The sequence below is a fragment of the Bufo bufo genome, chromosome 6 (assembly GCF_905171765.1).
Source record: "Bufo bufo chromosome 6, aBufBuf1.1, whole genome shotgun sequence".
Taxonomy (NCBI): Eukaryota; Metazoa; Chordata; class Amphibia; order Anura; family Bufonidae; genus Bufo; species Bufo bufo.
This window is the reverse complement of record NC_053394.1, coordinates 207157609-207184356: the sequence shown is the minus strand read 5'-3', so window position 1 is coordinate 207184356 and position 26748 is coordinate 207157609. Positions and strand designations below refer to the sequence as shown.

Sequence of the window (26748 nt, the reverse complement as noted above, 5' to 3'; positions counted from 1 at the left end):
CTTGACCAAACCTCTCAGGTGAACGCTGTAAAAATAAATAAAATAAAAACTGTGCTAAAACAACCAATTCTTTGGTCACCTTGCCCAATAAAGTGTTATAATAAATGATCAAACAATCATATGTACCGTACCCAAAAATAGTACCAATAAAACTAGCACCTTATCCCCTCGTTTCCAAAATGGGGTTACTTCTTGGGAGTTTATACTGTAAGGGTGCATCAGGGGGGCTTCAAATGGGACATGGCATCTAAAAGTCATGTGGCACTTCTTTACTTCTGTGCCCTGCGGTGTGCCCATACAGCAGTTTATGACCACATGTGGGGTGTTTCTGTAAAACGCTGAATCTGTGTAATAAATATTGAGTTTTGTTTGGCTGTTAACCCTCCATGTGTTAAAGAAAAAGTTGGATTAAAATGAAAAATCTGCCCAATTTTCAAAATTTTTATCTCCATTTTCCTTTAACCACCTGCCATCTGGGCCATTTGCCCCCTTCCTGACCAGGCCTAATTTTGCAAAACCGACATATCTCACTTTATGTGATAATAACTTTGGAACGCCTTTATTTATCCAAGTCATTCAGAGATTGTTTTCTCGTGACACATTGTACTTCATGATAGTGATAAATTTGAGTCAAAATATTTCACCTTTATTTATGAAAAAATCCCAAATTTACCCAAAAAATTGAAAAATTCGCAATTTTCTAAATTTCAATTTCTCTGCTTTTAAAACAGAAAGTGATACCTCATAAAATAATTTATTACTTAACATTCCCCATATGTCTACTTTATGTTGGAATCATTTTGGAAATGTCATTTTATTTTTTTAGGACGTTAGAAGGCTTAGAAGTTTAGAAGCAATTCTTCAAATTTTTAAGAAAATTGCCAAAACCCACTTTTTAAGGACCAGTTTAGGTCTGAAGTCACTTTGTGGGGCCTACATAGTGGATACCCCCATAAATGACCCCATTGTAGAAACTACACCCCTCAAGGTATTCAAAACCGATTTTACAAACTTTGTTAACCCTTTAGGCGTTCCACAAGAATTAAAGGAAAATGGAGATCAAATTTTTAAATTCCACTTTTTTGGCAGATTTTTCATTTTAATCAAATTTTTTCTTTAACACATCGATGGTTAACAGCCAAACAAAACTCAATATTTATTACCCAGATTCAGCGGTTTACAGAAACACCCCACATGTGGTTATAAACTGCTGTATGGGCACACAGCAGGGCGCAGAAGAAAAGGAACTCCACATGGTTTTTAGATGCCATGTCCCATTTAAAGCCCCCTGATGCACCCTTACAGTAGAAACTCCCAAGAAGTGACCCCATTTTGGAAACTAGGGGATAAGGTGCCAGTTTTATTAGTACTATTTTTGGGTACATATGATTTTTTGATCATTCATTATAACACTTTATGGGGCAAGGTGACCAAAAAATTGGTTGTTTTAGCACAGTTTCTATTTATTTATTTTTACAGCGTTCACCTGAGGGGTTCAGTCAAGCAACATTTTTATAGAGCAGATTGTTACGGACGTGCCGATACCTAATATGTATACTTTTTCTCATTTATTAAAGTTTTACACAATAATAGCATTTTTGAAACAATAAAATTATGTTTTAATGTGTCCATGTTCTGAGAGCTATAGTTTTTTTATTTTTTGAGAGATTTTCTTATGTAGGGGCTCATTTTTTGCGGGATGAGGTGATGGTTTTATTGGTACCATTTTGTGGGACATACGCGTTTTTGATCACTTGGTGTTGCACCTTTTGTGATGCAAGGTGACAAAAATTGCTTGTTTTGACAAAGTTTTTATTTTTATTTTTTTACGGTGTTCATCTGAGGGGTTAGCTCATGTGATATTTTTATAGAGCTGGTTTTTACGGACGCGGCAATACCAAATATGTCTATTTTATTTTATTTTTTCTATTTTTAACATTTTTTTTTTATTCCTTGCTTGGGGACTTTTTTTTTTTTTTACATGTGAAACGTTTTTTTTTTTTTTTCAACCCTTTATTTATTTATTTTTTATTTTACACTTTTCGTCCCCCATAAGGTCATACAAGACCTCTGGGGGACATTTACTTCACTTTTTCTTCACTGTTGATTTCTCCTGTAACTGGGGCTGACATAGTAGCCCCAGTTACAGAAGAAATACACCCCCCAGAGAGGCTGTACAGCGTAATTCTGAGCTGTACAGCCTCAGAGCAGGGCTGATCGAGGTCTGTGGATGACCTCACACAGCCCCTGCACTCTCCGGTCACGGCGGTCACATGACCGCCGGGCCAGAACAGGAGGCGCATAGCGCTTCCTTCTCTGCATACACAGCGCTCGGTGAGCGCTGTGTATGCAGCGATCCAGAAGGCAGGGACACCTGGGCACTGTCCCTGCCTTCTCTCTGGGTTGCCCTGCTGTCACTGACAGCGGGCAACCCGATCAGCAGCTGCACGATTAGCGTGCAGCTGCACTTTCTGAACGGACGTTTTAAAACGTGCGTTCAGAAATAGAGATCCACCCATAGGACGTTTATATCCTATGGGCGGACGGAAAGTGGTTAATTCTTGTTGAACGCCTAAAGGGTTAACATAGATTGTAAAATCAGTTTTAAGTAACTTGAGGGGTGTAGTTTCGACAATGGGGTTATTTATGGGGGTATCCACTATGTAAGCCCCACAAAGTGACTTCAGACCTGAACTGGTCCTTAAAAAGTGGGTTTTGGCAATTTTCTTAAAAATTTTAAGAATTGCTTCTAAACTTCTAAGCCTTCTAACGCCCTAAAAAAATAAAATGAAATTTCCAAAATGATGCCAACATAAAGTAGACATACGGGGAATGTTAAGTAATAAATATTTTATAAAGGTATCACTTTTAAATTGTGAATTGCGAATTTTTTAATTTTTTTGGGTAAATTTGGGATTTTTTCATAAATAAAGGTGAAATATATTGACTCAAATTAATTGACTAGTATGAAGAACAATGTGTCATGAGAAAACAATCTCTGAATGGCTTGGATAAGTAAAAGCGTTCCAAAGTTATTACCACATAAAGTGAGATATGTCAGATTTGCTAAATTAGGCCTGGTCAGGAAGGGGGCAAATGGCCCGGATGTGAAGCTGTTAAGGACACATGACGTACCGGTACGTCATGTGTATTAACGATCACTGCCGCGCGGCGGGCTGTGATTGGAACTGGGTGACTGCTGAAATCATTGAGCCTGTGATTCCTGATTTTGTTGACCAACCAGGAATCCAGATTCCCACAGTGGGCTTCATTATATTTTTGTATTTTTTTCAGTGATCACTTTGTGAATCTGATGGTGGAGAAAACGAACTTGTACGCCCAACAGTTCGTTGCTCAACACCCGGGCTTCTTTTTAGCTAGGGCCAGTGGATAGACTTCGGTCAGTGCAGCAGAGATGAGGAGGTTTTGGGGTCTCATGCTGCACATGGGCCTAGTAAAAAAAAAAAACAGTGTGCCAGGCTGCACTGGAATGGGGACGTCCTCTACCAGACCCCACTTTACAGTACGGCCATGACACGCTCCCGTTTTGAGGCCATTCAGAAATGCCTGCATTATGCAGATAATGCAACATGTCCCCCCCCAAGGTGATCCTGCCTATGACCGCCTGTACAAAATCAGGCCGGTCATCGATCACTTTGGGGCCAAATGTTTGGAGGCCTATGTACCTGGAAGGGAGGTCACGGTTGATGAGTTGCTTTCAAGGGGAGACTCATTTTCCTCCAGTATGTTCACTCTAAGCGGGCGAGGTATGGCGTGAAGCTGTACAAACTTTGTGAGAGTACCTAAGGGTACACTTACAGTTTTCGTGTGTACGAGGGGCGAGATTCCCATATTCAACCCCCAGAATGTCCCCCCACTCTGGGTGTTAGCGGGAAACTTGTGTGGGATCGTATGCACCCACTGCTAGATAAGGGTTACCACCTGTACGTGGATAACTTTTATACTAGTATCCCCCAGTCCCTCACCGCCAGATCTACGTCTGCTTGTGGGACCGTGCGGAAAAATCAACGTGGCCTCCCTACCCACCCCCTCCAGGTACCTGTCTCCCCAGGGGTGAGACCCGTGCCCTTAACAGTGGACACCTGTTGCTGGTCAGATATAAGGACAAGAGGGATGTCTTTGTACTTTCCACAATTCACAGTAACGGCATCACTCCTGTCCCTGTGCAAAATACCGTGGCAACGGTCCTCAAGCCCAATTGTATAGTCGACTATAATCGGTATATGGGAGGAATTGATCTCTCTGATCAAGTCCTCAAGCCATATAACGCCATGCGCAAAACCCGAACATGGTACAAAAAAGTTGCGGTCTACTTGGTACAGGTTGCCTTGTACAACTCTTTTGTGCTGTTTCGGAGCGCTGGCAACACAGGGAAATTCCTCCAGTTCTATGAGGCAGTCCTGAAGGCCCTGATCTTTTCTGACCGGGAAAGAGCAGGCCAGAGTACCTCGGGAACTGGAGGTGCCTGGATCGTCCCAGGCTAACACTTTCCAGGTTTGGTCCCCTATACAGGAAAGAAGCAACCAACACAAAAAAATTGCAGAGCGTGTCACAGGAGGGGGATACGGAAGGACACCACCACTCAGTGTGACACGTGCCCCGATCATCCAGGCCTCTGCCTTATTGGTTGCTTCAAGGAGTACCACACTATCATGGAGTACTAAGTTTATAATCCCCTTCCCCAATTTTAATTCCATTTAGCCACTGACCATCAAAAAAAAAATATGGTTCTCAGACTAGAGACACTAAAACTAAACATTTATTATTATTATTTAATATTATTTTGTAAAACTAAAATAAAAAATAAAAAGTAGACATATTCGGTATCGCCGCGTCCGTAGGAATCTGCTCTGTACAAATACCCCATGACCTAACCCCTCAGATAAACAGAGTCAAAAAAATAAAATAAAAACGGTGCAAAAAGGTATTTTTTTTGTCACCTTACATCACAAAAAGTGTAATAGCAAGCGATCAAAAACTCATATGCCCCCAAACTAGTGCCAATAAAACCGTCCTCTCATCCCGCAAAAAATGACCCCCTACCTAAGATAATCGACTAAAAACAAACAACAATATTATATAGTGCAAAACCTAAATAAATTTAAAAAAGTTGACATATTAGGTATCGCCGCGTCCGTAAGAATCTGCTCTATAAAAATACCCCATGACCTAACCCCTCAGATGAACACAGTCAAAAAAATAAAGTAAAAATGGTGCCAAAACAGCAATTTTTGGGCAAATTTTCCATTTTAATCTGTTTTTTCCAGTAACAAAGCAAGGGTTAACAGCCAAACAAAATGTAATATTTATTACCCTGATTCTGAAGTTTACAGAAACACCTCATATTTGGTCGTAAACTGCTGTATAACCAAACAGCAGGGCGCAGAAGGAAAGGAACGCCATATGGTTTCTGGAAGGAAGATTTTGATGGCCTTTTTTTGGGGCACCATGTCCCATTTGAAGAACCCCTGATGCACCCCTAGAGTAGAAACTCCATGTAGTGACACCATCTAAGAAACTACACCCCTCAAGGTATTCAAAACTGATTTTACAAACTTTATTAACCCTTTAGGTGTTCCTCAACAGTTTATGGCAAATGGAGATGAAATTTCAGAATTTCTATTTTTGCTAACCTTGCCTCAAAAAAATATAATATAGAGCAACCAAAAATCATATGTACCCTAAAAATAGTCCCAACAAAACTGCCACCTCTCCCGTTGTTTCCAAAATGGGGTCCCTTTTATGGAGTTTCTACCATAGGGGTGGATCAGGGCGGCTTCAAATGAGACATGGTGTAAATAAACCAGTCCAGCAAAATATGCCTTCCAAAAACCACACGGCGCTCCTTTCCCTATACGCCCTACAGTGTGCCCGTACAGTAGTTTACGACCACATATGGGGTGTTTCTAAAAACTACAAAATCAGGGCAATAAATATATAGAGTTTTGTTAAACTGTTAACCCTTGCTTTGTTACTGGAAATTTGCTAATTTTTCTAAACTTTTGGTAAATTGGGTTTTTATTTTCATTTTACCAGTGTCATGAAGTACAATATGTGACGAAAAAACTACCTTTAGAATGGCCTGGATAAGTAAAAGCATTTGAAAGTTATTCACACAAAGTGACACTGGTCAGATTTGCAAAAAGGTGAAAATGAGCCCGGTCCATAAGGGGTTAAAGACCAGGCCGTTTTTTGGAAATTTGACGTGTCACTTTATGTGGTAATAACTTTGTAACACTTTTACTTATCCAAGCTATTCTGAGATTGTTTTCTCGCAACACATTGTACTTCATGATGGTGGTAAATTTCAGTCAATATTTATCTTTTTTTTTTAAATACCAAATTAACATTTTTTTAAATTATGGAAAAATTCGCAACTTTCCAAATTTCTATTTCTCTGCTTTTAAAACAGATAGTGATACCTCATATAATAGTTATTACTTTACATTTTTCATATGTCTACTTTATATTTGGATCATTTTGTGAATGCCATTTTATTTTTGGGCACGTTAGAAAGCTTAGAATTAAATCTTGATTTTAGAAACGACACCCCTTAAGGTATTTAAAACTTATTTTACAAACTTTGCTAACCCTTTAGGTGTTCTACAAGAATTAAAGGAAAATGTAGATAAAATTTCAGAATTTCACTTTTTTGGGCAGATTTTCCATTTTAAGAAATTTTTTCTAGTAACAAAGAAAGGGTTAACAGCCAAACAAAGCTCAATATTTATTACCCTGATTCTGTAGTTTATAGAAACACCCCATATGTGGCCATAAACTGCTGTACGGGTGCATAGCAGGGTGCAGAAGGAAAGGAATGCCATATGGTTTTTGGAGGGCAGATTTCACTGGGATAATTTTAAGTTGCCATGTCACATTTGAAGACCCCCTGATGCACCCCTAGAGTAAAAACTCCAAAAATTGACCCCATTTTGGAAACGAAGGTGGCAGTCTTGTTGGTACTATTTTAGGGTACATATGATTTTTGGTTCATCTATATTACACTTTTTGTGAGGCAAGGTAACAAAAAACAGCTGTTTTGGCATATTATTTTTTTTGTTATTGACAACATTCATCTGACAGGTTAGATCATGTGCTATTTTTATAGAGCAGGTTATCATGGACGCAGCGATACCTAATATGTATACAATTTTTTTTATTTATTTAAGTTTTACACAATGATTTAATTTTTGAAACAAAAAATTCATGTTTTAGTGTCTCCATAGTCTGAGAGCCATAGTTTTTTCAGTTTTTTCAGATTATCTTAGGTAGGGTCTCATTTTTTGCGGGATGAGATGACTGTTTGATCGGCACTATTTTGGGGTGCGTATGACTTTTTGATCGCTTGCTATTACACTTTTTGTGATGTAAGGTTACAAGAAAATGGCTTTTTTCACATTTTTATTATTTTTACGGTGTTTACCTGAGTGGTTAGGTCATGTGATATTTTTATAGATCCGGTCGATACGGACGTGGCGATACCTAATATGTATACTTTTTATTTATTTATATAAGTTTTACACAATAACAGCTTTTTTAAAACAAAAAAACGATGTTTTAGTGTCTCCATATTCTGAGCCATAGATATTTTTTTTTTTTGGGCTTAGGTAGGGGTCTCATTTTTTTGCGGGATGAGGTGACGGTTAGATTGGTACTATTTTGGTGGGCATACGCCTTTTTGATCGCTTACTGTTGTACTCTTTGTGATGTAAGGTGACAAAAAAATTGTTTATTTAGCACAGTTTTAATTTTTTACGGTGTTCATCTGAGGGCTTAGGTCATATGATATGTTTATAGAGCCGGTCGATACGGACGCGGCGATACCCAATGCACTTTATAACGTGTTTTATTTATTTTATTTATTGTTCTCGCTTTGCATGTAATGAGTTTATCTTATATGTTAGTTTCACCTTTTAAGTTGAATTACTGAAATAAATGAACTTTGCACAATATTCTAATTTTTCGAGTTTAACCTGTATGCAGTGAAATACATCAAAGGTATAGATGGTTGCAGTTTCAACTGCTACACTGTAGTAACAAAAAACAAATTCACATAACTGGAATGAAACTTACATTCAGTGACAAAAAAGTTCAGCATGGTGAGTACTACAGTATGACCACTGAACATGTAGTCTCCACACGTGTGCACTCCGGTTAGTGTCATGCCAAATCCACTCCAGATTGCAAAGGCACGCTGAAGCTTTGCCCACATATTATCGTAGAGCTAAAATGACAAATCATTGTATTAGTTAGAAAGCATAATAAGGAAGATTTATCAAATGGGCAAAAGGTGGAATAAATTGACAGGTGATCAAAACAGGTGCAAATTGAGATATATAATAAATATAGCACAATGCATTTGGATACCTAACTTCATGTTAAGCTACTTTCACACTAGTGTTAATATTTTCCGCTATTGAGATCCGTCTGGTGAATTAGGAGGCCAGGGTAGTACCGTATTTTTCGCTTTATAAGACGCACCCCAGATTTTAGAGTAGAAAAATAAGAAAAAATATTTTTCATTAGACCTCATATCAGCCCACTCAGAGCCTTATAAGACCTCAGATTAGCCCATCAGTACCCCCAGACCTCAGATTAGCCCATCAGTACCACCAGCCCTGAGATTAGCTTATCAGTACCCCCAGACCTCAGATTAGCCCATCAGTACCCCCAGACCTCAGAATAGCCCATCAGTACCCCCAGACCTCAGAATAGCCCATCAGACCTCAGATCAGACTAAAATAGAAAATCATCTTACCTGTCCTGCTCCGCGGCTCCTCTTCAGCTGTCGCGCTCCCATCTTCCCAGCCTGCGCTGTCACATGACTGCGTGCAGTGTCAGGTCATAGTGCGCGCACTACGTCCTGACGCTGTACGGGGTCAGGACAGTGCAGCCCAGGCCAGAAAGATGGGAGCGCGACAGCTGAAGAGGAGCCGTGGCGCAGACCAGGGAGGGTAAATATTACCTGCACTTGCGGCGCTTCGCTCCCCGCTCCTAATACATACTAGTGAGCGCTTCCATAATGGAAGCGCTCACTAGTATTCGTTTTATAAGACGCACAGACATTTTCCCCCCACTTATAAGACGCACAGACATTTTCCCAAAACTTATAATCACTATCCCCAACCCCTTCCATTCCACCACTGTCACAATGATGATGTGCCCATATACTGAACTTAACTTCTGCAGCCATTCATGGACCTCAGCAGTATACAGCATGAGATTGCTGAGGCTAGTGATAGGTTACAGCAGTGGCTGGACGGAGCAGTGGCGTTGGAACAGAGTGGTTTCTTGCTTGGAGTTTCTCGCAAGCGCCAGTCACTGCCAGGCAGTGCCTATGGACAGAGGCACTGATCTTAACAGTACGCATTCGCAGGCCCGGCGATGACCGGCGCTCGTGAGAAACTCCAAGCCAGAGGAGGAGGATGCAAATGGAGAGGAGGGCAGGCCAGAGGACTGCAAGGGGAGCGGTTATTTGGGCACATAGCTGAGGGGCCTGGGCAGTTGTGGCCGTAACTCCGCCCCTGGGCACTTGCAAGAGCTAATTTGCACACCTTTATAAAGTACTTTTCTCAGGATCTTTAAATGGGACAGACACTATTTTAATAGTACTATTTCAATGGGGGGGACATTCTATAACTCAATCGGAGGCGGTTTAAAATGCTCAGAGTAGGAGACAGACTCTCTTTAAATCCCATTTCTAAATAGAAATGGCAATCTGACAATCGCATTGCCATCACACATATTGCCACGTGCCAAAACGCGTGTGCTATTAAAAAATATTTACCCCAAATGGCGAACAGCATAACGGAATTTTTTTTACCCATCACACACATTGCCACAAATCCGTTTTCTATTGTGCCAGAGTCTGGCTCAACTTCGTCAGACGGACAGCAAAACGCTGCAGGCAGTGTGGAATGGTGACTGATCGGAGGCAAACTGATGCATTCTGAGCGGATCCTTTGCCATTCAGAATGCATTAGGGCAAAACTGATCCATTTTGGACCGCTTGTGAGAGCCCTGAATGGATCTCACAAACGGAAAGCCAAAACGCAATTGCGAAAGTAGCCCAAGGTCCTGAAAGGGTTAAAGGAAATCCCTTCAAGGGATTGAATATGTTACAATATTACATGAAACATTTAACCCAACATTTGGGGTTACTCAGAATTTCTCTTTACCTGCAGGAACATGGCACACATACTACAACCATATTTAACCCCTTAAGGACACAGCCTTTTTACACCTTAGGACCAGGCCATTTTTTGAAAATTTGACCAGAGTCCCTTTAACCACTTCAGCCCCCAGTGCTTAAACACCCTGAAAGACCAGGCCACTTTTTACACTTCTGACCTACACTACTTTCACCATTTATTGCTCGGTCATGCAACTTACCACCCAAATGAATTTTACCTCCTTTTCTTCTCACTAATAGAGCTTTCATTTGGTGGTATTTCTTTGCTGCTGACATTACTTTTTTTGTTATTAATCGAAATTTAACGATTTGTTTGCAAAAAAATGACATTTTTCAATTTCAGTTGTCAAATTTTGCAAAAAAAACTACATCCATATATAAATTTTGCTCTAAATTTATTGTTCTACATGTCTTTGATAAAAAAAAAATGTTTGGGTAAAAAAAAAATGGTTTGGGTAAAAGTTATAGCGTTTACAAACTATGGTACAAAAATGTGAATTTCCGCTTTTTGAAGCAGCTCTGACTTTCTGAGCACCTGTCATGTTTCCTGAGGTTCTACAATGCCCAGACAGTACAAACACCCCACAAATGACCCCATTTCGGAAAGTACACACCCTAAGGTATTCGCTGATGGGCATAGTGAGTTCATAGAACTTTTTATTTTTTGTCACAAGTTAGCGGAAAATGATGATTTTTTTTTTTTTTCTTACAAAGTCTCATATTCCACTAACTTGTGACAAAAAATAAAAACTTCCATGAACTCACTATGCCCATCAGCGAATACCTTGGGGTCTCTTCATTCCAAAATGGGGTCACTTGTGGGGTAGTTATACTGCCCTGGCATTCTAGGGGCCCAAATGTGTGGTAAGGAGTTTGAAATCAAATTCAGTAAAAAATGACCTGTGAAATCCGAAAGGTGCTCTTTGGAATGTGGGCCCCTTTGCCCACCTAGGCTGCAAAAAAGTGTCACACATCTGGTATCCCCGTACTCAGGAGAAGTTGAGGAATGTGTTTTGGGGTGTCTTTTTACATATACCCATGCTGGGTGAGAGAAATATCTTGGTCAAATGCCAACTTTGTATAAAAAAATGGGAAAAGTTGTCTTTTGCCAAGATATTTCTCTCACCCAGTATGGGCAGCAATATATTACTGAGCAAGCAAGTTTTAAAAAAATTATACTTCCTCATTCCCCTGGTTCTCTTCTGGCTCTTTGTTTACCTGCAATAACAACAATCTCTGCCCCTCCCCCTGCTCTGCTAAGGGAGTGAATACAAGTGTGCCCTGAGTGACATGTCTGCCTGCTGGGAGACTCAGCAGCATGTTGTATGTGTAGGACTATAAGTCCCAGCTGTACAATGACACTGCTGATACACACAGGATCTTCCCCCTACCTGCTCTTGTGCAGAACTCCTCCAGTCTGTGAGCTCCTGTGCCCAGAATTTGTCTCCTCACTGCCTGCAGCTACTCAGTAAAGCCTTCAGCCCTGAGTGAAGAGCAGGGAGAGAGCAGTGAAGGGGGGTGTGGCCAGCACAGTGACCTCATGTACAGACACAGATCTGCTCTTTCAGGCTTGTGCAGGAATCATCATCAGAGCAGAGAGAGAAGCTGACATAACAGGTCATGTGACCATCAGTGAAATATGATAAACCAGCAAGGTGAGATAAAGGAAGTGAATTATAAAGTCCTTTCACTTGCCTAGTTAGAAACATACAAATAACAAAAAATAACGTGGACAACCCATTTAAAGTAAAAACCATAAGGAATTGTCCAAGTATAGAGCCAACCATTTAAAACATAGTAAGAATAACTAGGGGAGATTGATAAATACCCTTTTTATTTTATTTTACTTGGAGAGCTGAGGGTCACTGCTGTGACTACCATTAGGGGAAGCTATGGTCTAACTATTGCCTAAACCTAAAGTGTAAGGTTCGCAAGAGCGAATGACGGGAATTTGTTTTCTTACTCCTTCACTGTTAAGAATGTATGTAAACATCATGCCACAGCTAGAACAGAAGAGCTAGAGATGATATTTTAGTGGGGAGGGGTAGAAGGGAGGAGGCTACAAGTAACAGCAGGAAGAAAGAATACAACCTTTTAGTAAAATATCCTTCTGTTCTTGTTATCGCTGCCATTACAATTGTAATCGGAATGTATGTCCATTCTAAGGGGTTTCTATTTTATCTACTACAGGAATGAAAAAATGAGCAGTTGCAGGTGGACCCACTCCCTGCATGTATTCAGATCATTTGTTGACTATTAACCAAATGTCTACAGCATCTGGTTTGTAAAGATTTGGGGTCTATCCTGTTCTGATGAATTTGTTATGATATTATACATAAGAATTAATCTTATGGACAAGTTTCACTGCAATGTAAAAGAAACAAGCTGTAGATAAAGCTTTGTTCACATCACCGGTCAGCCTTTCCGTTCTCCTGCTCCGTTTAGGAGCAGGAGAACGGAAAGGACGGAAAAGGCACATACTGATGCCAAACTGAGTCAAACGGAGCCCTTAGGACCCCATAGACTATAATGGGGTCCGTTATGTTTCCGCTCAGAAGATGATTTATAAGCGGAGACAAAAGTCCTGCATGCACAACTTTTGTCTCCTCTTAAGAATCATCTTCTGAGCGGAAACATAACAGACCCCATTATAGTCTATGGGGTCCTAAGGGCTCCGTTTGACTCAGTTTGGCGTCAGATATATGCCTTTTCCGTCCTTTCCGTTCTCCTGCTCCTAAACGGAGCAGGAGAACGGAAAGGCTGAACGGTGATGTGAACGAAGCCTAAGTTCGCTCGGGTATATTTAATCTGTTTCATTTAATGTTTGTGTGTGTTGTTAACCACTTAAGGACCACAGGTTTATACCCCCCTAGTGACCAGGCCCTTTTTTACAAATCGGCACTTCACAACTTTAACGGTTTATTGCTCGGTCATGCAACTTGGCACCCAAATGAATTTTACCTCCTTTTCTTCTCACAAATACAGCTTTCTTTTGGTGGTATTTGATTGCTGCTGAGATTTTTCGTTTTTCTGATATTAATAAAAATAGACCGCAATTTTCTCAAAAAAGTGTATTTTTAACTTTTTCTGGTAAAATTGTTCAAATATAATTACATTTCTATACAAGTTTGTGTCAGAATTTATTGTGCTACGTCTTTGATGAAAAAAAAATCCAATAAGTCTATATTTATTGGTTTGCGCAAAAGTTATAGCGTTTACTAACTATGGTACAAAAATGTGAATTTCCGCATTTTGAAGCAGGTCTGACTTTCTGAGCACCTGTCATGTTTCTTGAGGTGCTAGAATGCCAGGATAGTATAAATACCCCCAAATGAGCCCATTTTAGAAAGAAGACACCCCAAAGTATTCACGGAGGGGCATGGTGAGTTTATGTATGATTTAATTTTTTTTCAAAAGTTAGTGGAAAATGACACTTTGAGGAAAAACTAAAAATAAATAAAGTTTCCATTTCTGCTAACTTCTGGCAAAAAAATATAAAATCTCCCACGGACTCACTATGACCCTCAGTGAATACCTTGGGGTGTCTACTTTCCGAAATGGGGTCATTTGTGGGGTGTGTTTACTGTTCTGGCATTTTGGGCGGGGCTAAATTGTGAGCAACCCTGTAAAGCCTAAAGGTACTCGTTGGACTTTCGGCCACTTTACGCACCTAGGCTGCAAAAAAGTGTCACACATGTGGTATTGCCGTACTCAGAAGAAGTAGGGCAATGTGTTTTGGGGTGTATTTTTACATATACCCATGCTGGGTGAGAGAAATATCTCTGTAAATTGACAACTTTGTATAAAAAAAAATTAAAAGTTGTCATTTACAGAGATATTTCTCAAACACAGTATGGGTATATGTAAAAATACACCCCAAAACACATTGTCCTACTTCTTCTGAGTACGGCGACACTTTTTTGCAGCCTAGGTGCATAAAGGGGCCCAAATTCCAATGAGTATGTTTAGGATTTCACAGGGCATTTTTACACATTTGTATTCCAAACTACTTCTAACGCTTTAGGGCCCCTAAAATGCCAGGGCAGTATAAATACCCCACAAGTGACCCCATTTGGGAAAGAAGACACCCCAAGGTATTCCGTGAGGGGCATGGCGAGTTCATAGAAGTTTTTTTTTTGCCACAAGTAAGCGGAAATTGATTTATTTATTTTTGTCTTACAAAGTCTCATATTCCACTAACTTGTGACAATATTTTTTTTTTTACATGAACTCACCATACCCCTCACGGAATACCTTGGGGTGTCTTCTTTCCAAAATGGGGTCACTAGTGGGGTATTTATACTGCCCTGGCATTTTATGGGCCCTAAAGCGTGAGAAGTAGTTTGGAATCCAAATGCGTAAAAATGCCCTGTGAAATCCTAAAGGTATCTCATTGTAATTTGGGCCCCTTCGAGCACCTAGGCTGCAAAAAAGTGTCACACATGTGGTATCGCCGTACTCAGAAGAAGTAGGGCAATGTGTTTTGGGGTGTATTTTTACATATACCCATGCTGGGTGAGAGAAATATCTCTGTAAATTGACAACTTTGTATAAAAGAAATTAAAAAGTTGTCATTTACAGAGATATTTCTCACATGTGTGACACTTTTTTGCAGCCTAGGTGCGCAAAGGGGCCCAAATTCCAAAGAGTACCTTTTAGGAGGGCATTTTTAGACATTTGGATTCCAGACTTCTTCTCACGCTTTAGGGCCCCTAAAATGCCAGGGCAGTATAAATACCCCTCATGTGACCCCATTTTGGAAAGAAGACACCCCAAGGTATTTCGTGAGGGGCATGGCGAGTTCATAGAAGATTTATTTTTTTGGCACAAGTTAGCAGAAATAGATTTTTTTTTGTTTTTTTCTCACAAAGTCTCCCTTTCCACTAACTTGTGACAAAAAGTTCAATCTTTCATGAACTCAATATGCCCCTCAGCGAATACCTTGGGGTGTCTTCTTTCCAAAATGGGGTCATTTGTGGTGTGTTTGTACTGCCCTGGCATTTGAGGGTCTCCACAATCATTACATGTATGGCCAGCATTAGGAGTTTCTGCTATTCTCCTTATATTGAGCATACGGGTAATGAGATTTTTTTTTTCTGTTCAGCCTTTGGGCTGAAAGAAAAAATGAACGGCACAGATTTCTTCATTCGCATCGATCAATGTGGATGAAAAAATCTCTGCCCAAAAATGTGCAAAAAAAAAAAAAAAGAAGAGGGGAAAGGCGTCTGCCAGGACATAGGAGCTCAGCCCAACATCCAAACCCACTTCAGCTCGTATGCCCTGGCAAACCCAATTTCTCCATTCACATCAATCGATATGGATGAATAAATCATTGCCAGAATTTTTTATTTTTTTTATACAAAGTGTTTGCCAAAGCATATGAACACCGCCCCTCAGCTGATAAGCCTCGGCAAACGTATCTTTTTTACTGCAGAGGAGAAATCTCGTCTTGCAGCACCGCATACACCACCTTTGTGTAATCTGACAGCAGCGCAATGCTTCTGTCAGAATGCACATCAGTGCTGCAGCTGGTTGATTGCTTGGTCCACCTAGAACCTAAAAAAAAAAACGAAAAAAAAAAAAAAAAAAAAAAACGAAAAAAAAAAAAAAAAAAAAAAAAGCAGCAACGCAATAGGGCATGGCTGGTCAGGACAGTCAGGACAAAAAACGGTGGTGTCACTCCTTATTCCAGCCCTGCTACAGACACATCTTTTTTTTGGGGAATGGTGAGTTGGGGTACAAGGATAGACACTCGGGAAGTGTCTGTCATGTAGCCGGCTAACTACATCAGGGACTTGGGGCACGGACCCTCCTGGATACAGGAGTTCCGAAATGATCTCTTCCTGGAATTTTAGGAAGGATCCCGTTCTCTCAGAGAGAACAAAACTATTATACACAGCCAATTGAATTAAATAAACAGACACCTTCTTATACCAGCGTCTGGTGCGGCGAGACACTAAATAGGGAGCCAACATCTGGTCATTGAAGTCCACCCCTCCCATGTGAAGGTTATAGTTGTGGACAGAGAGGGGTTTCTCAATGACTCCAGTTGCCCTTTCAATTTGCACAGTCGTGTCTGCGTGAATGGTGGACAGAAGGTAAACGTCCCTCTTGTCCCTCCACTTCACCGCGAGCAGTTCTTGGTCACACAAGGCAGCCCTCTACGCCCGTGCAAGTCGGGTATTAACGAGCCGTTGGGGGAAGCCCCGGCGACTAGGTTGCGTGGTGCCACAGCATTGAATTCCGACTATATGTAAGTGCCGAAAGAGGCCCTTTCACAGAGCTTATACAGTTTGTCCCCATACCGGGCGTGCTTGCTGGGGATGTACTGTTTGATGCCAAGGCGCCCGATAAAATGTACAAGGGACTCGTCTATGCAGATGTTCTGATTGGGGGTATACACATCTGCAAACCTGGATGACAAATGATCTATGAGGGGCCGAATTTTGTGGAGCCGGTCATAAGCAGGGTGGCCTCTTGGATGACAGGTTTTATTGTCAGTGAAATGCATAAAGCGCATGATAACCTCAAAACGTGCCCTGGACATAGCAGCAGAGAACATGGGCATGTAATGTATTGGGTCTTTAGACCAATAGGACCGCAATACATTTTTTTTTAGTTAGACCCATGCTGAGGATAAGGCCCAAAAATATTTTAAATTCGGAAACTGTGACTTGTTTCCACCGGAAAGGATGGGCATAGAAGCTTTCCGGATTGGCGGTTATATACTGTGTGGCGTAGCGGTTGGTTTCTGCCACAACTAAGTCATAGAGATCCGTGGTGAAGAACAGCTCAAAAAACTCAAGGGCTGATCCTATATGAGCTGTCTCCACGCGAACTCCAGACTAGGCGGTGAAAGGGGGCAATACGGGTGCGACGGAAGCAGGGGATTGCCAATTTGGGTTTGCCAGCACCTCTGGGAGACTAAGGGCTCTACGGGCCTGTGAACGTGGTGGCTGCGACGGGGGAGTTACTGCACATGCCACCGTACCAGCTTGAACTGCCCTTCTGGTGCTTGCCACTTCACTAGGGAATACGACAGTGCTGGTAGAAGGTCCAGGATGTGCTGCGCTGCTGGTGTATGCCGCACCATAAAAAAGATCAGCGCTAGCATCACTCTGCTGCAAATGAGGCTTATCACGCGGGGTATGCAGAACACTGACATATGGTCGGGTACGCCTGACCATAGCAGGGACCTTAACCTCGTCATCTTCACTAGCGGTTAGAGTGCCACTGCTGTCTACAGGTTCATATTCTGAACCACTGGATTCAGCGGGTGAGGCGTCCCCATCGCTTTCATCCATCAGGGCCAGAATCCTGTAGGCCTCTTCAGCGGAATACACCTTTTTTGACATTTTGGGCTAACTAAAATTAGGGGGTATTCCTCTGAGACTACCCAGGAAAAAGAGCACACCTGCCTAGTAAAAAGGAGTGCTTGCGAAGTAAAGCTGCGATCGCTAATAAAGATCCAAAAAGCTCAAAAGTGATCTTTATAGCGCCGCAGCGATTTTACGGTGTTTTTGCAGTGATCAGAAAAAAAAAAATTCTGTCACTGCGGTGGGGCGAACTGAACGCAAGTGTGGGCACAAGATCAAGCCTGATCTGGCGAACACTGTGGTTTTTTTGTAGAGCCTAAGGTGACCCTAATGTACTGATATAGATATGATTGCGATCAGTCTTGATCACTTACATATACTATATAGTACTAGTGCTGATTAGCGACAGCGATGACGCTAATCAGCGACTGCGGTGCGGTGGTCTGGTCGCTAACTACCTAACGGGTGATCAGGGGTTAATAAGGGGTTAATAAGTGACAGGGAATGGGGGGGGGGGGGGGTAATGTGAGTGTGGTGCTTGGTGCAACTTACAGAGCTGCCTGTGTCCTCTGGTGGTCGATCCAAGCAAAAGGGACCACCAGAGGAGCAGGTAGCACGTACAGTACAGACCAAAAGTTTGGAAACACCTTCTCATTCAAAGAGTTTTCTTTATTTTCATGACTGAAGGCATCAAAACTATGAATTAACACATGTGGAATTATATACATAACAAACAAGTGTGAAACAACTGAAAATATGTCATATTCTAGGTTCTTTAAAGTAGCCACCTTTTGCTTTGATTACTGCTTTGCACACTCTTGGCATTCTCTTGATGAGCTTCAAGAGGTAGTCCCCGGAAATGGTCTTCCAACAGTCTTGAAGGAGTTCCCAGAGATGCTTAGCACTTGTTGGCCCTTTTGCTTTCACTCTGCGGTCCAGCTCACCCCAAACCATCTCGATTGGGTTCAGGTCCGGTGACTGTGGAGGCCAGGTCATCTGGCGCAGCACCCCATCACTCTCCTTCATGGTCAAATAGCCCTTACTTTCAAAGTTTTCTCAATTTTTCGGCTGACTGACTGACCTTCATTTCTTAAAGTAATGATGGGCACTCATTTTTCTTTACTTAGCTGCTTTTTTCTTGCCATAATACAAATTCTAACAGTCTATTCAGTAGGACTATCAGCTGTGTATCCACCTGACTTCTCCTCAACGCCACTGATGGTCCCAACCCCATTTATAAGGCAAGAAATCCCACTTATTAAACCTGACAGGGCACACCTGTGAAGTGAAAACCATTTTAGGGGACTACCTCTTGAAGCTCATCAAGAGAATGCCAAGAGTGTGCAAAGCAGTATTCAAAGCAAAAGGTGGCTACTTTGAAGAACCTAGAATATGACATATTTTCAGTTGTTTCACACTTGTTTGTTATATATATAATTCCACATGTGTTAATTCATAGTTTTGATGCCTTCAGTGTGAATCTACAATTTTCATAGTCATGAAAATAAAGAAAACTCTTTGAATGAGAAGGTGTGTCCAGACTTTTGGTCTGTACTGTATATCAGACGCTATTTACAAAATAACGTCTGATATACCTATTTGATTGGTTATTTTAAAAATCTACAGCCTGCCAGCCAATGATCAGTGCTGGCAGGCTTTAGTTAAACTTGTCTTCTGCGCAATCCTGTGAGCGCGCGTTCACAGGAAATCTCCGGTCTCACGAGATGACGCCAATAGGCGTCACTGAGACTTGAGAGTGCTGCCGTCCGGACGCTTATCGGCGTTACCGCGACGGCAAGTGGTTAAAAGATATCAACACTATCCACTATAACAGTGACATCTACAACCCCCCGCCCCCAAAACAGTGACCTCCACAGCCCCCCACCCCTTAACACTGAACCCCCCACAGTGCGCCTTAAAATTGGACCTCCACAGAAGCCCACCCCCTTTACTTTGACCTTTACAGCAGCCTTCCCCTTTAACAGTGACTTTCACAGCATACCACCCCCTTGACAGTGACCTTCACAGGGGCATGCCCCCTTAACAGTGGCCTTTACTGGATCGGGGGCGTGTCCTTTTGAACAGCTCACTCTAAGACAGCAGCACTGTACTGTATGAGTGTGAGCTGCAGGGAGAAAGTCACCCTCCCTCCCACCCCTGCAGCTGACAGAAGTTGAATTTTACCTTCATTTTTTCAATCCCTGTCGGCTTAGGTGTGGGGGGGGGGCGTGGCCTAACCTGATCAGGGGTGTGGCTTAGCGGGGCCTGGGGCAGGGTTTTAAGTCTTGAAAGTGGACACATTGTGGCAGGGGGTGTGTCTGGGCTCCTTCCTGCAAGAATGATGCCCCTCTGGGCACCTTACTGGCTCATTTGCATACCAAATAAACTGGATTTTCAGAGGATAAAAACATCTATTGCTGGATCAAAGGCACATCTGGAAATAAAATACTTCAATAGCAATTATCCTGGTGACAGATTTCCTTTAAATTTCTCCTACAGCAGTGAAGATAAATGGGTGGGTTGTTATGGAAACATGGAGTAAAACTGTGTATGTGGATGAAGGGTTAAATAGATTGAGCTGTATGATCTGTATGAAGGATAGGAGGTTGGGTGACATCATATTAAAGGGTGACTATATTTACATTGACCTTCTGTCTGTATAAGGAACTGTTCCTAGTCAGCATTATTATAATGAGAGCTGCAGCTGTTCTTGTATGTATGCATGAATGTATATAAGGGCCTTTATGGCAAGGAATAAATAGAACTGTTACTGACGTCATACTACATGTGTCACTGATAGTTCTCCAGGCGCCTGTCTTCGGGGACAAAGGAAGGAATCAAGGTGCATTGAGAAGGAAACAACACTTTCAGCTGGGGGTTCGTCCGCGGAATAGAGTACACAGGAATTCGGTAAGTAACGGAACATTCCTGTCTAACAACTGGGGACATTCCGATGCTTTCCGTAAAAAAAATTTCTGTTGCTTCTATTTTGAATCCGCTTTAGACACACTGAAAGAAATGGAATCTATCTTTAGGCAAGATAGAATGAAAGAAATGGTATCTATCTTTAGGCAAGATAGACTGTAAATAGACTACTGGCCAAGTCTAACAGATAAATTCTTTAGGGAAGGATTTACCAGAGGAATTATTTTGGGAAGAATTCATATAGAGTCTGCACCTTGATTTCTGTTGTCACCCACTGTCTATTGCTTCTTTTCTGTCGCTTTCTTATGCTTTCTGTTATGTTATGATGTTATGAAGCATTAAGTAATTTATGTGCTGAAGGTAAGCAGCAAATGATACTGTGAAAAATGTACTAACTTTATTGTGTGTGTCCTGGATGACCCACTAACCCAGAAACTGGTGAAAGCAAGTAACTGTTTTAAGAGATCATACTAACAGACAGTTGAGAAGGAAGTTGAGCATAGACATAAGTCCTTCACGGTTCAGTACAGCCAGTCCTGGGGACAGTTTTGCTCTGCCTCTGTCTCAATTAAGTTATAAGAAATGGGTGCAAAGCAAGGAAAGGTCTCTCCACCCCCTCCGAATGTAGGAGAAATATGTAAGGATTATGTAGCCCGGGTCTGTTGAACTGATCATTATTTAGTTACTCCCTGGGTGGATAATATGGCAGGGTGGACAGAGGGGATGAAGAGTATAAATTTGTTCCCTCGGGAAGGGGCTAATGACACCTTCCATATGGATATGGTAAAAGGGTTATGTTTGGGTGACATTGAAGCTTACCCATATTATGGTCCAGACCTCCAGTGGGACATGCAGTATATGCAGTCGGGAGGGGAAAATTGGCTTACTTATGCACCATACTGGTATGATAGACCAAATAAAACGGTTCACAAACAGAAGGCAGGGAACCAGGAGGGATATAAATAGGAACATGAGGTAGAAAAAAAATTGACAAGGGGTTCACTCCAGAAGCCCCCCCCCCTCCTTATTTAGGAAATATCTCACAGATATATCCATCCCTTCCAAAAGATGACTTAGATTAAAAGGGCAGTTCTTTAAGGCCCAGGCATTATTTCATTAGCTCAAAAGGGAAGAAGAGATAGGAGGAGAAGAGATAACACTCTAGCATCCTTTCACAGTGCACAATTCTTCAAAGCATCTGTTGGGAGATAGTTCAGACGCTGCCCACAGCGCAGCTCCCTGCCCCCCTTCTTCTCCTCATAGCGTTGCATAGACAGAGCTCGAGTAACAGCAGAAAGGGGAGGGGGGTGGCTCCTGAGCTAAGAAGAAGTTTGTGGCAGCTTGGGATTGACCAGTTGCTGTCCTGGAGATACGAGAACATGTAGAATACAATTCACACATTTCTAACACTGGGGATGTCATAGCTCCCATGTGCCTTAGATCACAAAAATATTTTCCCAAACCTGAACATATACCTCATCATGTGGACAGTGACCTTGAGGAACAGTTCACTTTTATGACTGTAGGGGTCACCTTGTTAAAGGAACCTATTGAAGTTGATGATATTAATAAGATTGTTATTATACCTATTGCCCCTGTGGTTCCAGACGTACCATCTCTGCTATCAGCTATTCCTGCCCATGCAGAGTTTTTCTCTGTTCTTGATTTAAAGGAATGCATTTTTTTCTGACCCAGTTGACAAGGAGACACGGCCACTTTTTGCCTTCACATTTAAATTTCGCCAGTATACTTGGTGTAGAATGCCTCAGGGTTATATAGACTCCCTAGTAGTCTACTACATTGTCCTCCAAGTTACACTGCGCCCTTGGACTGACCCTCATGGTTCTGTCCTTCTACAATATGTAGATGATCTCCTCATATGTAGTTCTACTCGGGAGGCCTGCCAGGCAGACTGTTAGTTTATTACTGTGGTTATGTGAAAATGGTCACAAAGTTTCTAGGAAGAAATGACAATGGTGTATGGAACGTGTTGAGTATTTGGGCTTTGTTCTCAGTAAAGGTGAGAGGAAAATCAGCCATGCCAGAATTACCTCCGTACTGGGTCTGCCCCGCCCACAAAAAAAAAAAAAAAAATACATGTTGACCTTTCTTGGCATGATTGGTTACTGCCGCCAATGGATTGCTGATTGTTCCTACTATGATAATATTCTGAGACAAGTCACTAATACTGGGATGCCTGACTTCATTAAATGGTCTGATGAAATGGTACAAGCTTTCAGTCATTTGAAATGTGCAATGGTTTCAAGTCCTGGTTTGGGCCTTCCTGACTATTGCGTGATGTTTCACTTATTTGCCAGGGACAATTGTAAAACCATGGCAGGAGTCCTGGCGCAGGATCATGGAGGTAAATTCCGCCCTGTTGCTTTTTTCTCAAAAGTGGTTCCCGTACAGGTTCAGGGCATGCCTGCGTGTCTCAGGAGTTTGGCAGTCTGTGCTACGGTCGCTGAGATGGCCACGCCTGTCACCCTAGGTTATCCCACTACTCTACATACCTCACACAATGTTCAGGCCCTTTTGAAGAACATACATACACAACACATGTCAGCACAAAGACTGAGTGGATATGAAGTTTTGTTGCCATCTAATCCTCAACTTCATATCAAATACTCAGCACCCACATTCGGTCCAATGGCTATACTGAATGCCCTACTTGGCTACAAGGGAGAGCAGGATGATTTGCCTCCTCCCCATGCATGTAGTGAACTTATACATGCACATACCTCACCTAGGCCTGACTTACAGTCCACACCCATTGAAGGAGCACCTGATATTTTTGTGGATGGATCTTGTTCCCGCCCTAATGACAACACTTATCATGCAGGATACGCTGTGGTTCAGCTCCCTGATGTTATGCTGGAATCGAATCCTATGCCTTTTCAGTCAGCCCAAGCTTGTTGTCTTTTTGAGGGGAAAGATGTAAATGTATACACCGATTCCTAGTATGCCTTTGGGGTTGTACATGATCATGGGGTAATCTGGCAGAGGAGACGCTTCATAGCTGCAGATGGGAGACAAATCTCACATTCCACCCTAGTACATGATCTCTGGGGCCGCCATCCAATTACCAAGCAAAGTTGCTATTATCCATTGTAAAGGCACATACTGGTCTACAAACGCACATAGGCTAAAGGGAATGCCCTAGCTGATCAGGCAGCAATAGAGGCTGCTATTAGAACGACAGCAACTGTTCAAATGCCCTCCCTAGTTCCAGACATTACCCTTACTGACAATCTATTGCAGGTATGTAGAAAATAGGATAGCTGATGACCCCAGAAAGCTTGTTGTTGAAAGCAAGGGTGACAGTTAGCGTAGGGGCGCCAAGACACGATCAAGCTTATTTAATGGGATTGTGGATTCCACATTAGTTGGTAGGGCTGATTTTCATTGCTGTCATATAGTATAAAGGTGAGAGACAGAATATAATAATGACAAATTAAAATCCAATTAAAAACCAATTTAAAATTGGCGACGGAGTCTCAATTAGAAACTTACTTCACTAGGGAGGGTGGTATAGGATAAGCACATAACACCTATACCCTCTCCTCCCCCGCCGAGATCGCTTGTCAGATGGTCAGACTTTGTTTCCACGTCCCCAAAAAGAATAGTAGCCAGGGTTTCCAAGGTGGAATAGTCCTTTCTTTATTTAATCTATAAAGCTCAACGCGTTTCGGGGTAGAGTCCCCTTTGTCAAGAGCAAAGTAGAGCATAGTTACATACAGAGAATACACATATATATATATATATATATATATATATATATATATATACCCCTTAGTATTATCTCAATTGATGTGGTTTTTGGCGGGGACCGGAAGTGGGCGGGGCCACGCATCCGACCATGTGTCCTAGATATCTACCAAATATGGATGGATTTATCCCTAATCATGGTTTGGCCATTGGGGTGATGGGTCGGTGGAGCCTATGGCATATTTTTCTTAGTGGGGGGCGAGTGCTAGTGTCCTTATTTCTTATCGATGCGTTCCAGAGTGGAACGCATGCCTATAGTTCCGGGCCTTAGTGTGTGCTTCCTGGATGCGTTCCAGGGTGGAGCGCAAGTTCACCTCCGGTCAGAGACCAGAAGTTCGGTTGTTCTGCGTTCCAAGGTGGAGCGCAGAGGAAGCAGGAGGTCCGCCCCTCGGTTAGTTGGATGCGTTGCAGGATGGAGCGCAAGTTCACTTCCGGTCGGAGACCAGAAGTTCGGTTGATCTGCGTTCCATGGTGGGGCGCAGAAAGAGCAAGAGGTCCGCCCCTTGATTGGTTTGGGGAAAGAAATACTAAAGCACTCTAAATGAGGGGGTGAAGAATATGGGTTCAAACCCAATTGGATGGATTTAGGGGGGCAGTGTTATTAATCCATACCAGGGATGGTGAATAATCAGGTTAAGTGGTATGGACGAAAAATATCATCAATTAAAAGGGACATAAATAAATAAATAAATAAATAAATTAATGAATAAATAAATAATAAATAAATAAATGAATACATACATTGATATATCTAGACATACACCTATATCTCTCTAGATATATCTAACACACATCAGGGTATGAAGTTAATAAAACATAAAAATACAACATAAAATGAGTAATAAATAACAAATAATAAATAGGCATATAAATATAGGATATACAGCAGGGCTCCAGATGGCGGCCAAAATGGTCGCCAATGCGACTTAGAATTTACAAATGGCGACAAGACTTTTTAGTCTTGTCGCCATTTGCGACTAGAGCCACGCCGCAGCTCTGAATACAGCGGCGGGCACAGAAGTTGAACTATCATGTTCTTCTCAGCAGCGCAGTGGAAGAGTCTCTCCCTCCCCCTGTGCTGCTGCCGCCGCGGCCGATAAGAAGAGGGACAGGGGGAGGGGCTGTGTTTGAATTATTTTTTTTTAACCCTCATTGGCACTTCCCACTGCGCCACCAATGTTTATTATACTGGGGGGGGGGCGCACTCAATGTTTATTATACTGGGGGGAGGGCCGCACTCAATGTTTATTATACTAGGGTGTTGGGGGGGGGGGGGGGCGCACTGCGCCACCAATGAAGATAACTGACCTGTTAATACAAATACAGGAGGCGGGTGCCGGAATAACATAGCAGGCACCCGACCTCTATGACAGGAAGCGGCACCTGAGGGGTTAACTGCCACTGATCGCAGCTCCCTGTCAAAGAGGTCGGGTGCCGCTATTTGATTCCGGCACCCGCCTCCTGTATTTGTATTAACAGGTCAGTTATCTTCATTGGTGGCGCAGTGCGCCCCCCCCCCCCAACACCCTAGTATAATAAACATTGAGTGCGGCCCTCCCCCCAGTATAATAAACATTGAGTGCGCCCCCCCCCCCGCAGTATAATAAACATTGGTGGCGCAGTGGGAAGTGCCAATGAGGGTTAAAAAAAAATTATTCAAAAATGAACTCACCACAGGTCCTTTGACAGGTCCTGAAGAAAGAACAGGAGACCGGCTGCAGGAGGTGAGTTCATTTTATTTATTTTTTTTAACCCTCATTGGCACTGCCCACACATGTTTATATGTTTATTATACTAGGGAGGGGGGAGGGCGCACTGCGCCACCAATGTTTATTATACTGGGGTGTTGGGGGGGGGGCGCACTGCGCCACCAATGTTTATATGTTTATTATACTAGGGAGGGGGGGCGCACTGCGCCACCAATGTTTATCATGTTGGGGGGGCGCACCGCGCCAGCAATGTTTATTATACTGGGGTGTTGGGGGGGCGCACTGCGCCACCAATGTTTATATGTTTATTATACTAGGGAGGGGGGGCGCACTGTGCCACCAATGTTTATTATACTGGGGTGTTGGGGGGGCGCACTGCGCCACCAATGTTTATTATACTAGGAAGGGGGGACGCACTGCGCCACCAATGTTTATTATATTGACCTTCTACTACGCATTCTGCATTAAAGAATACTATTATTTTCCCTTATAACCATGTTGTTATAAGGGAAAGTAATACAGTCAATAGACTTTCATCCTAGCAACCATGCGTGAAAAAAGTATTTTGAATGCCGGATACGGAACTAATACATTCCTATGGGGAAAAATGCAGAATCCGGCATTCAGGCAAATCTTCAGTTTTTTTCGCCAGAGATAAAACCGTAGAATGCTGCGGTTTTATCTTTTGCCTGATCAGTCAAAAAGACTGACCTGAAGACATCTTTTCCGGTATAGAGCCCCTGTGACGGAACTCTATGCCGAAAATTAAAAACGCTAGTGTGAAAGTACCCTAAAATATTAAGTTTAAATCCCCCCT

The 26748-nt window shown here is 42.2% G+C and overlaps 1 protein-coding gene across 3 annotated transcripts in view; it reads right to left on the bottom strand.

Moving 5' to 3' along the window:
• The window catches only part of SAMD8 (sterile alpha motif domain containing 8), a 192340-nt gene that overhangs the window by 6965 nt on the left and 158627 nt on the right, over positions 1 to 26748 (bottom strand). For all 3 annotated transcript variants that reach the window (XM_040436409.1, XM_040436410.1, XM_040436411.1), the window contains one exon: positions 8095 to 8245. In XM_040436409.1, the coding sequence (XP_040292343.1) occupies positions 8095 to 8245 (151 nt within the window). The remainder of the gene's footprint in view (positions 1 to 8094; positions 8246 to 26748) is intronic.